Genomic DNA, 12,682 nt, shown 5'->3' with positions numbered 1-12,682 from the left:
AATGATCAATGAGGAAAACTCAAATTTGATTTCTAGAAAAGGGGGTGTTTCTGCATCAGCCTGTCCCTGCCATTCTCACCACTTCATCCTCCAGCCAGACCTCCTAGCCACACCATGGACCAAGAATGAAGACCAGAGAGGGTCCAGGACTTGCTCAGGAACACACAGTGCGTACACTGAGCCAGGATTCCATCTCTGATCCTCACCGTGCAGGAAGCTCAGTTGCTCAGACAGACCTGACTCTCAGGCATGAAACGTGTATATTATTTTCTCATTGGCAAACTTTCAGGGTCTGAGTTGCCCATGACTATAAAATAAACAATGTCCTCGAGCTGAGGATTCAAAGCATGGAAGATTCTTGACTGGAGGTGCACAGTTAACTCCTTATGTGGGGTACATTTTATGTCCCAATACGAAACTTGGAAAGACACACGACGCACATTCCAAGGGAACTATCATCTCTTCAGTAACCTACATGGCTGCACTTGGCAGTGCCCACTTAGAACCTAGTTAGTGCCGGGTGCTATTCTTGAGCATAAATTGACTTCTGTTCCGGAACAGCTTTTCCTACAGTGCCTTCTCTGGAAAGCTCTGCTGGCCTCCGAGCACGGCTGAGTCATTCAGAGTTCACAGGAAGAGAGTGGGATGGGGGTTACTGCAATTCAAGCCCAGCAACCAGGCAAGGGAGGTTCAGAGAGGCTGGGCTACCAGGGGGAGGACACTCAGCAAGGTGATGGCTCAGACCTCCGGACCTGGACTTTCCCTTCCCACCATGTCACCACCTCGTTAGCCACCTCTGATCAGCTCCAGCCTGTATTAGAGCTCCTATATCCACAGCCAATGTCAACACACTCCCTGCCACCCCCATTTCCTGGGCCCCTGCTATAAGCTAAGCATGGGGGCAGGACCAAGGACAACACCCCATGGTAGCTGCCCCAGGAAGGCTACATCTGCTGACCCTGGCTGTGACCAAGAGGGATGGCAGGAACCCAGTGGAGTATCTATTCACCAAGCCCCGGGCCTGGACTCTGGGCTGAACCACCAACGGTAACTCCATTTATTCTGCCGTTCCCAGGCCACCACTGGCAAGAGGTCCTCATTAATTCCCTGCTTAGTTATGATTGTACCTCCTGGTCCAAGCCCCTAGCAACAACCTCCTCGAAGTCCTGCACATACCCAGGGGTCTCACCCCAACCACTCCAAGAGCTCAGCTCCCTGAGCCTCTGAATTTCCACATAAAGAGCGACCGACGGCTCAGGAGCCCGTGCCCTGACAGCGACACATTTTGCAGCCTTCTGGGGGTGACGGATGGCCTGCTCTTCACATCACTATTTCAAACATTAACATAATCTCCCAGGATGAATGTGGTTGCTCGCACCTAATCAATCACCCCTCCCATCCCTTGATCCCTCATCTCGCCAAGCACAGGCTTTCAACTCGTCTCGTGCTGCAGCATCTTGAGCGGGCAGCACTGCTCTCTGGAGTTGTTTGGCCCGGCCACCCGACTCAGTGCACGGACACTCCCTCTGGCATCCGTGCACAGCCGCATCCACTGGACCATCCAGGGCCTGGGCTCCCATCCTGGGCGCAGCCTCAAACATAGACCTCATCTAACTGAAAATCTGAAAAGCTCAACACCCTGACATCAGAGCTGACTGGGTCCACAGTCACCTTGGGAAGAGCAGGCCAAGACCTGAAGGAGTTGCTGTTTTTCTAGTTATTTTCCCACCTGCCCCATGGGTCCAGCAGTGTCCCACCACACCAGGTCCTCAACAACACCAAACCTTCCTCACTCCTTATTTTTGAAGCCCTTCCCCACTCCCACTTAGAAGAGGGTCCCTAAAGGGAAAGCCAGTGGCACTAGGCTTACCTCACGGAGCTGCTGGACGCCCCCAAAGATCCGCATCACACCATCGATCTCCTGCTCCAGGCGCCGGGCCCAGTGCTGCATCCTGTGCAGAGAGGAGAGAGATGTCAGAGGACCTGCCTGGTACTGGAACAGCCTAACCCCAGCCACCTAGGGCTGACCAGTAGCCACTGCCCCTTCAGAGTCCAATTTTCACTAGAAGAGAAAGAGAGGCTAGGACTCAGAGTGCGCCTGTGACTTCCTTTGAAGTCTAGACCCAGTGGCTCGGCTCTCCTCATGTACTGTCGGACAGCCAGGGAGGAGAGCGGACTGGAGTTTAAATGCACTGAGGGAGGCCAGCAGCCTGCAGGGAGGCTATTTTTCACTGTGAAGAGCCAGGCCTTGATGCTGCTACTTTAAACATGGGGACTCTGGACACCAGGGAGCACAGAGACGTGAGTGGGCCAGGCAGTGTCTGCTACATCTCGGATCCTCCTGTCCCCAAGGCTGGGTGGGTCCTGGGGAAAGAGGGAGAAGATCAGTCACTGCTGCCACCACCAAGTCATTGTGCAATTTGGAGCGGTCCCTGCCCCTCTGGATCTCATCTGGACAGTGGACATGGAGAGTTTCCGGCTTAGATGGCCCTCGCCTTTCCAGCATCTGGTAAACAGATGCTTATGAACTGCCCACCCATGGGTCCAATTCAGAACTTCTACCCCTTTCCGGGGGCCCACCAAGCCCCACGAGTCCTTCACCTGAGCCACTAGCCTGAGCAGGTCTCCTTCGTGCTGGTGTCACCCTGAGCTCATTTCAATCCATCTGTGTCTTAGTTTCCTCTTCCAGAAACGGGATAATTTGGGACCACCTCATAGGGTATGAGAAGGACACATGAGAAGAGATGGGTCAAAGGGGCTGTACAGGGATCTTTGTGAGTAGACAGGATGGACAGGTGGTCACAAAGCCCTGTATTCTCGGCCCACACCCATGAATAGGGATGGCATCTGGGGAGAGGCCTGACCCGGCTTAAACTGTGACCCCCGCTTCAGGAAGGGCTAGATCAGGTAAGCAAAATCACACCAGTCCCTGCCTGGGGCTGGCCACAGAGACATTCTCCATACTGCCAAAGGCATTCTGCTGTGACCAAGGCCCCCACCATACTGCATCTGAAGGGTACCTCAAATTCCCCATCCCACCAGACCTAGAATGAGGCCTTTCCTGGGAGGGCTCACAGCAGAATTACCACAAAGATTTAAATATGCCATGAGTCAAGCATACCCCACAGAGCAAGGGAGGGGTGGGGTGACGCCAGCCCCTCAGCCTCTAGAGGGGTACCCCAGGAGACGTGGGGTCTGGGAGATTTCACCTGGCCCCAACACCTGCTCTGGGCCTGCCACCTCCCCTACCTCCCCTAGTACCACTCAGGGCCAGGATTCTTCTAGTTCCCTGGATCAGAAGAGCTTGAGGCTCTACCTTGGCCCCCTGCCCCAGGCCCCTCCTCAGGCTTGTGGCTGGGGGGCTGGGCCTATGCCATTGTGTGCGCCCCGGTCGGTTGGCATGGGAACTCAGAACAGGAGGCGGGCAGATCACTAATTGCAATTTGCCAAGCTGAATGTCAGGACCATGATGGAAAAAAAAGTCAACATCAAAAGAAAGAAGTATTAGCTTTGGCTTGCTGCTGGCTGAGCCACAGCCTGATGCCCACCTCCGCTCCCCACCACAGGGAAAAAGCTAACCCCGAGCCCCGGCGGAGGCCAGGCTGCAGGCCAGGCTATGAAAGGCAATCAGGCCTCAGCTGCCAGCCAGGGGAGGGCAGAGCCCAGCGGAGAATGGAGAGCCCGCTTGGCCCCCGGCTCCTATCCACCAGGCAATGATCATTTGGCCCTGGCTGTGGGTGGGCAGTGTGGCAGGTGGCTGTTTTGTGCTCCTGAGACAGAGCTTGGGCAGGGGGCACTAATGTTGAGATAGGCTGCTGCACAGTCCTGTGTCCAGTGGGGCAGGTGGCACATGAATGGGTAGGGCCACGGAGCGGATCTCCAAGGTGAACCATTAGCTCTGCCCTGGCCCTGACCCTTACTCCAGCCATTCACTGGTCTAGGGGACAGAATGCCACTCGTAATCCTTCCTGGGACTAACATGTACAAGGGCACCCAAGGTATGGTGCCAGCATGTCACCTTCTCTCTGGCTTCGATCCTCACAAAGAAGCAAACATTATCATCCCCAATTTACAGATGAGGGAACTGAGGCACAGAGGCTTTAAGTGACCTGTCCAAGGTCACTCCCCCAGGGAGAAGTGAAAACAGAACTAGGCCCAGGGGTGTGCTGAAGTCAGCAAGAGTCGAGAATGTACACTTCTTACCAACTCTGCATTCAGAGTCATCACTTTAGGAGCTTGAAATCCTCCATAGTGGGAATATTTATACCACAGAAATCGGCAAATGCCATCAATCGGTTTTTTGCCTGGAGAGCAAATTGTAAACATTTACTAGCACGGCAGTGATTTGACCCCAGGCTGTTGACTCTTTTCTAGTGTATCTATAGGTCTTGGGTTCAAGGATTTCACACATAAGTAAAAGAAAATTAACTGGAAGAACAGACACGGATGCCAAATTTTTATTTTGCTCAGATAACACATTATTATTATAATTACCATCATTTCATCCAAAAAAGCTATTTCAACACAAAAAAAAGTTTTAGAAGAGCCAAATCTCAGGATAGAGTCCAACTGTTCCCAAGACACACACTCACTCTCCTTCCCCACTTCTCGTGCTCTCTCTCTCACACACACAAGCACATGTGCACGTGTGCCTGTGCACACACTCTCCCACTCCCACCCCAGGCCAAGCAGCTCTAGATTCTGCTATGGGCCACAGGGACTGGCTGACCCATGACACATCAGGACACACACACCCTCCTGGGGTCCAGGGATGGCTCTAGCCCTTGGTCTGGCACGCTGGGCCTGAGGGTAGACCCCAGCTGCACCGCCCATCAGCACAGCGCTTGGAAAACAAGTTATTCTGATTATTCACCTAAAGCAAACCCAATTAGGAAGGCAATATGTGTGACCGAGAGTTTAAAAGAACATGATAGATCATTCATTTCATCATCACAGACACATAAGTTGTGGGTTCCATGGTTTGCCTGGTGTCCCAGTGCTGAGTCCCAGGGTTGACACGTGGGACCGAGGAGGCCAGGAGTCAACTATGCACCTGCAGCATTCCCGCCCTGAGGCCAGAGAAACCACCCACTAAACCAAGAATAACCCTGGACAGGCACGGTCATCATCACTTCAGCAGAAGGGCATGGGGAGAAAGGACACAGCTACACATCAGGATCCCCAGCCCTGAAGGGTCAAAGGAAAACCGACCAAGTCCTGCCTGGGTTCCCACCAGCCTGAGCCCATATGCCCAGCTCTGCCAGTGCCTCCCTGGTCAGATAGTGTGATCCATAGGTCACCTTCCCAATGGAGTAGATCCACCTGCTGGCTCCCCACATCCCTGTGATTTTCCATGCTCTTCATTGAGAAGACACTGCTTATCTCCAAGTGTCTCTAAGTGCCAAATTAGCAAGACAGTGAGGAGAGAGTGTCTGGGAGGAGGCACGTGCAGCCGGGGGCTGCAGCCGGGACGATGACTGGCAGGGGCACGAGAAGTTGGGGACAGAGCCTCGCACTACCATGTCCTCCAATGTGCCCGAATGTAGGGGGTACAGGCACTGTGCCCCAACTTCACAAACAAGAAAACTGAGGCCCCTGGCAAGGATAGGTGTGGGGCCACATACCACAGAGAGAAGCCAGACCTGCCCTCCTGGCTCCATCAGCTCCAGCATCCCACCCTTCCAGGGCAACACAGCCTCTGGGAAGCCTCAGGGAGAGGCTACCTCTGCCAGCTGTGTGACCTCGGAGAGTTCTGACCTCAGAGGTTCCCCTCAGAACCTCAGCTTTCCCATCTGTAAACAGGGGTAATGATCACTGGCTAAAGATTTTTCATGGCCAAATCTGCGTAGCAACCTTGATGGGCTGTATTACTATTGAGCAGTCCCCTGAGAGCCAGAAGCACATCCAATCAAGCCCCTCACTGCTCAGGAAATCTCCTATGAATGCCACTACTTGGGGGGAGGGAATACGGAGGGAGGGTGCTGTGGGAAAGGATTCCCCTAATGGCTCTCTTCAACCCCCTGCTCCCCAGGCTGAGAAAGGCCAGAACTGGGCACAGGGCAAAGATGCACGCGTCCCAGGACCAGCGGGCTGAGGGCAGCCCCGCAGGAAGAAGACCACCTGGTGCTGTGGGATGCCAGCCTTAGTCTTCAGGGCACGTTTCAGAATCAAGCAGTATACGTGAGGGAAGAAGGGTTGTCACCATCAGGCAAGAGAGCAAAGCCATTCATGTGTGGGGTGAGAAGCCGGGGCTGAGGACCCCCTTTAGCAGACAGAACCATTGAGACCCCAGCTAGAAGGCTCGGGCGGCCCCATGTCAAACTACAGAGCACTCAAGTGGAGGCCTCCAGCTCTGAGGTCAGCAGCACAGGCTCCCCTGGAGGGGAGGGGCAGGACCAGGAGGACAGCATAGGAGAGAGGAGGAGGGGAAAGGGTGGGGGAGGGAGAAAGCCTGTGTGCAGATGCAGCAGCATAGATTAAACTGCTGCCAGTTGTTAATTTTATACGTGAAGTTGTTGATCAGAATGTGATTTAATTGTACAGTATAATCCAGGCTTTTGGAATAAATTATGCAGAAAACTCATCTATAATTAAACAAATCAAAAAACCAGAGACAGGTGACACTGCAGGTTCACTCTCAGAGGGCACGAGTGGGTGTGGGCAGCCGGACTCTGCAGAGGGGCAGGAAGGGGAGGAGAGGGCTTTGTTCAAGAGCAGAAGGGGCAGGCCCAGGGGAGGCCACGGCCTAGGAGTGGGGAGGGCCTCGGGACCCCCAAACTCTGCCTCTGCAGGCCTTCTCGCCACTCCCAAGGAGGCATTTTTTGCCATCAAAGCCCTGCTGCAGGCTGCCTCTACCAGGCAGACTGCCTGGATAAACCCCATTCATCCCACTGGGGGCCTACACACAGTCTACAGCCCTCCCCACAGCTCAGCAAGGCAGCCATTGTGGGGGGGGGGGGTGGATGCTGAGGGTGGAACAGCAGGTGAAGCAGGAGGGGTGGATGGCAGGACAGGACTATGCTAGGGCAGGTGAGGGGAGTAGGAGAGCGGGCACAGCGGAGGCCACTTGCTGCCAAGGGCACTGTGAACCAAACTTGGCAATAGTGGGAGCCCATGGGTCTCCTGCTTCTCTCGTGACAGGCTGGCCAATTATTCTCCCAGCTCTGGGGGAGGCAACAATTTAAAATAAAGTGCTATTTAATTATTCTGATTATATTTTAGCTGGCCTGCCACCTCCCACCTTGGTACCTTCGCAGTCTACCGAAAAGGAAAGAAAAAAAGATAGGGCAGGAGGGGGCAGATATGGGAGAGACAGATGGAGAGACACAGCCATGAAGAGAGCCCGAGAGAGCCCTGCTAGAGGGTCTCCAGGTTAGGCTGACCCTGTCCCAAGGGAGCATAACTGGTGGGTGGGCCAGAGGGCCACTCCCCCATCCCAGTCTGGAGAGGGTGTGCCTCCCCCAACAGCCACTGGAAGCTCAGAGAGCAGCTGTGGCCTCTGCTGAAGCAGGGTTTGGGACATAGCCCGCCCCTCCCCTAGGCCACAGCCCTATTGCAAATGGCAGGAAGCTGAAGGCTGCACCCAGGATCATGGCATCTCCCCTGGGAGGGGGGGGGGTCCACCCTGACCACTCAGGTGGATGTCCCTCTCTACCTAGACTGAGTGCCTAGACACAGCTCTGGTTCTTCTGAGACCTTGTACCAGATGTACCCTCTTAGGCCTCAGTTTTCCAATCTGGAAAATAGAGATAAAGCTCACCACTTGTCCACCCCCCAGGACCCAAAGAGGAGGCAGGTGGAAACCACTGCTCCACGGAAGGGGTCCTAGCAATCATGACTGCCCCACACACTCGTGTGCACACAGACCCATCCAGACAGCAGGGCTGCTCTCCCCACAGTCTAATCTCCTTCCTCAGACCTGCAGCTCACTAAGCAGGAGATGTCTGTGCCTCCTCCTTAGACTGGGGCCTCCAGGTGGGCTGCAGCCCCGCCATGCAGTGCTTCAGAGACCCCGACACAGGGGAGACCCCTTAGGAAGGGCAGGACCTCCCGTAATCAAAGCATCCTTCCTGGTTGTCCACTCAGGAGAGACGAACTCTTGGGCCTCAGCATCCTCCAGGGCTCAAAGTCCAGGGTAGGGCCCCCGACCCCAATTTGATCACAGCCTTCTAAGAACAACAGGCCTGGCAGAGGGCAAGTCTAGCCAAGGTCACTTACTCCCATGAGGCCAACTTGGCCAAGCCACTTCATGCTGTGGAGATAGAGTGCCTGGAGGCGTGGAGACCAGTCGGCACTGGCCTCGCACTGCATAAACCACAAAGGGAAAACTGAGGCCAGGGTGCAAGGGGAGCATGCTGGCTCAGCTGATTCATGGTGATCCATGGTGATCCAGCACTTCACAAGCCGTATACTGAGGTGCAGGACTCAGAGGGATTGGCTCACCTTCAGTGGATTTGTGATTCAGCTAAAAGGACTCCTAGTGTGAGCAACATGGTGCCCCCAGGAGCACCGTCCCCACCCCTGCCCGCTCATCCCATGCACACAGGGATGAAGGCAGCCCACTTTTCACAGGGGATCCTCAGAGCTGGGGAGGGGCTGGTGCTGCTGAAGCTCGAATTAGTCCAAATCCATCAGCCTCGACTGCGTGTGTCTTGGGACCCTGCCCAAATACTGCTCCTTAATGAGGTTATTAATGATGGGACTGTCTCTTCCCTTTCTTTGCCGGGGAAAAAGCTTTTCCTTCTAGTTGGCTTTCGGCTGGGAGGCAGCAAACCTGTGCCTCCCCCATCAGACTAACAGTGAATAGTCATCCAGCTTTAATTAGGGCGCCAGGTCCAGCCCAGTATTTACTCCTAATAGCCTGATGCGGGGAGGGGAGGAGCTGAGGGGAGGAGAAGGCCTGGAGCCAGAGAGCAGCATCACGCAGGTCTGGGAGAGCCAGGCAGCCCATTTGGCCGAGAGAGGGATGGAGAGTGTCCAGGCTCACACAGGAAAAGGCCACAGCACTCTGCCTCACTCACCACCATCAGGGCAGGATCGAAGGCGCACAGAGGCACCAGCAGTCGGGGAGGACGACGTAGATGAGGCAAGCCAGGGACACGTGGGCTGAGAAGGGGAAGGAGGTCTCCCAGTGGTGGTTAGGAGGACAGCTTGGAAGGCTCACCTAAGCCTGACTTCTGTTTCTGCCATGGTTAGCTTTGTAGGCCTCAGGAAACTTGTCTAGAAAGTGAACCGAAGCAGTACAAGGTGACTGTATGTCGGTATGTCACACCCACAGCCACAGGGTTCCTGCGCAGCCCCTCAGCACGACCCTCCTCACCGAGCCTGGCCTGGGGTTCTCCAGCAGCAGGGAGAAGCCCCTCTGGGAGACTGCTCTTCCGTGGGAGTGAATTCTGCCCCAGCAGCCTGTGTGGGACTAGGAGAGTGGCTAGAGAAGACACCAAGGGGCAAGGGAGACAGAATGAGGTGTGGAGCAGGATGGAAAACGCCGGTCTGTGGGAGAGGTCAGGACAGAGACCCCAGACCCAGGTTGGAGGGCTGGGCCAGGGTGACGCCCTGGGCGGGGAGGCGCCCCAGGGCTGTCTCTCCTCCAGTGCCTGCCACATACCCAGCCCTGCTCTGTGGCCCACACCCAACTCTGTGGTTTGGTCTCTCCAGGTCTCAGTTTCCCTCTCTGCACAAGGAAGGGTGGCCTGAAGCCTCTACAGACCATTTGGTGGTCTATTTCCCAAGGGGTCTGATTGGGGCCTTCTTGCCTGGGGCCTGCATCATAGCAGTGACAGGCCAAGGCTCTCACTGTACTGCCTTAATTCATCCTCACAGCAGTCAGATCATCATCCCCAGTCCTCAAAGGGAAAACTGAGGCACAGTGCAATTGAGTGATGTGCCCAAGGTCACACAGCTAATGAACACCAATCAGGATGACACACACCTCTCCTCAGAATGCCAGTCTTGAATGCCCAGCTGCCGGGGTGGCATGGCCACTTGGATGTCCAACAGGCCTCTTAAACTGAATGTATCCAAAACCCAGAGCTTGACCTCCCTCTGGATCCTCACTCCCCTTCTCTACCTGACGCCTTGTCTCCCCTACCTCAGCTGACGGCAGCTCCCTCTCTTCAGGCAAAAGCCTCAGGGTGACCTGGAACCCGCTTTCTCTCACACCCACATCCAAGCTCTCAGCAAGTCCTGTTGGCTCCACCTGTACAATGTGCCCGAATCTGCCCACTGCCTACCACTTCCCTGGCCCCCAGCCTGGCCTGGGCCACCACCAGCTCTCTCCAGGACAAGTGCAGTCGCCAGCTCACGGTCGTTAGCTTCTGCCCTTGCACCCACCTCCCATGGCCTATTCACCTCCACATGCAGCCAAAGCATCCTGTTGGAATCGTGTCCCTCCTCTGTCAAAGTCACGCTGCAGCTCCATGGCACCAGAGGAAAGGCAAAATCTGCCCAGTGGCTGTACTCCCAATGGCCTCCTTGACCTCGCTCCTCAGGCCACACTGGCCTCCTCACTGTGGCTTGAACACACCCCTGCACTCCCTGCATAAGCCTTTGCACATGCCGTTCCTTCTGCCTGGATCAGCCTCTCCTCCAGAGTCCACGGGGCCCCTCCCTCACCTCCTTCAGTGAAGTCCACCTTGCCCCCCCCATTTTAAGTTGCACCCCCACAGCAGCAACTAATCTCCAGGTGCCCCCTGGGGGTTGTTGTTTTAGCTGGTATCCGTTAGAACTCTTCTTTTCTGTTTACTGTTTGCCTCTGCCCTGGGGGGCTCCTCTCTCCAGCCTGCAAGAGCAGGCCCTTTGCTGAGTGAATGCACCTCCCCAGAGTGGAGGCTGATGTCCCCACCATCCTGCCCTAGCCTGCTTGTGGCCAGCCACAGGAACAGGCAGGTGGGGTGTGCAGTGGAAGTCTGCGGACGGGCTGGAAGTGCAGTGGCTGCCCCAGGGCCAACCCAGGAGGCCCTCCCTTTCCCTGGCTCTTCTCCGTATGAATTATTAAAGCTCATTTATGATGGGCCTGCCCAGGCCTGTGGCTTCCGTGCATAATTCATGGCTCTCCCAGAAAAGCCGAGTGCTGGAGCAGCCACTTCTTCCAGGAAGCAAGAAGAAAGTGCGGGGAAGGAGTGACCCACACCTGGGCTGTCCTCCACCCTCTCTGTCACCCTGTCTCCATCTCAGACAGTGCAGCACTTCCACCCACCCCTGCCCCATGATGCCTTCTCCTGCACACTGGGATTCTGGTTCCCAGGGCCAGAGGACATGGGCTTCGTGCAGGCTCACCCACTTCCCTCTCTGTGCCTCAGTTTCCCGTCTGTGAACTGATGGAGTTGCTGGTTTTCAAACTGCAGTGGCAGCAGAATCACCTATTCCATTCCCTTGGTAACTGAGGCTCATGGATCTCCAAGGTGCCAACACCCATGTGTCACTATTTGTAAACTTCCCAGCAATCCAGAACTGAGACTTTGCAATGAGCAAGAGGAGCTCATGAACCAGCTGAGGCCTCCCCAGAGCAAAGCAAAAGGTCCAGGCCAGGGACACAGGGTATCTGCAGCCACTATGCCCAGGATCCACCATCTGATCCCCAGGTCCGGAGCCACCTGCCCCAGTCACTGACATAGATCGTGGGCATTTTGGGGTCTGCAGCACCTCCTTCTCCCCCCAGCATGTTCCCCAGGTAGTCAGGCACAATGCAAATGTAACTCCTGCCCAGGCCCATTAAATAACAAACAGGTAAACTGAGGTTCAGCAAGGCTGGCTCTCAGGAGGTAGATATATTGACCTAGCCCCTGTGCACCTAGCCAGGTGCTGCGATGGGGAAGCCACGTCCAAGCCTGGTCTCAGGAAGTGCACGGCAGGGCTGAGGCACCCTAGAGGTCACCAGGTGTGTCAGGAGGAAACCAGAAGCTCCAGCCACCTGTTCCAGCCCCACATCAGTAGCTGAAGCCTGACTGGAGGTGGCAAGATAGACCCTGTCCACGTGTCACCAACCATTCCGGTCAGATACTGTGATTCACACGTCCCCATCTCCCCTCCCACTCATCCTCCCCACCCCCTAGCATGAGTCAAATCCTTGCTGAGCCACAAATAGCTGTCCTCTGTGTGTGTCCTTGACTATGGCCTCCTGCTTTGAGGAGGATAGAGACCCCCCTCAGGGTCCTCTATTCCTCCTCAGGGCAGAGACCCCCCCCCCCCCATGGGATCTGGCAGGCCCCCAGAGGACACCCAGGTACAGAGGAGAGGTGGAGCAAAGACCAGAAAAGAACTCAACACATCAAGGCCAGCTTTGTTCTCTGGACTTGTTCCTCCTCTACCTGACCAAGTCACCTCTGCCAGGAAGTCTTCCTGGATTTCCCCCATGCTCCCTCTCAAAATCATGGTCTTCACCCCACTTTACTGACCCTTGCCTTAGGTTGGGGCTGCAGCAGGGTCTCATCACCAAGCTCCCTGCAGAATTTGGCTTGCAGCTCGGCAAAGAAAAGTCTTCTGGAAACACCTGAGGATTGATTTACCAGAACAGTCTCCCCTCATCAGACTGGTGCCTGCCCTGCCCACCTCCCTCTGCAGTGGGAGAGGGCTGGAGGACAGGGCTGGGAAAGGGCCTCCAACTTCAGCGGGCAGCAGAGCACCAACGAAAGGGGCCGATGACTCAGAGCACCTACTGTGTGCTGGGTACTCTGTGCGAATC

General features: G+C 55.5%; 1 protein-coding gene across 8 annotated transcripts in view; it reads right to left on the bottom strand.

Moving 5' to 3' along the window:
* Window positions 1-12,682, bottom strand: part of CACNA2D2 (calcium voltage-gated channel auxiliary subunit alpha2delta 2) — a 141,188-nt gene that overhangs the window by 111,851 nt on the left and 16,655 nt on the right. For all 8 annotated transcript variants that reach the window (XM_070238833.1, XM_070238829.1, XM_070238828.1 and 5 more), the window contains exon 2: window positions 1,871-1,952. In XM_070238833.1, coding sequence (XP_070094934.1) covers window positions 1,871-1,952 — 82 coding nt within the window. The remainder of the gene's footprint in view (window positions 1-1,870; window positions 1,953-12,682) is intronic.

This window comes from Equus caballus, chromosome 16, assembly GCF_041296265.1.
Source record: "Equus caballus isolate H_3958 breed thoroughbred chromosome 16, TB-T2T, whole genome shotgun sequence".
NCBI classification, from domain to species: domain Eukaryota; kingdom Metazoa; phylum Chordata; class Mammalia; order Perissodactyla; family Equidae; genus Equus; species Equus caballus.
This window is presented reverse-complemented; position numbering and strand designations above follow the sequence as displayed.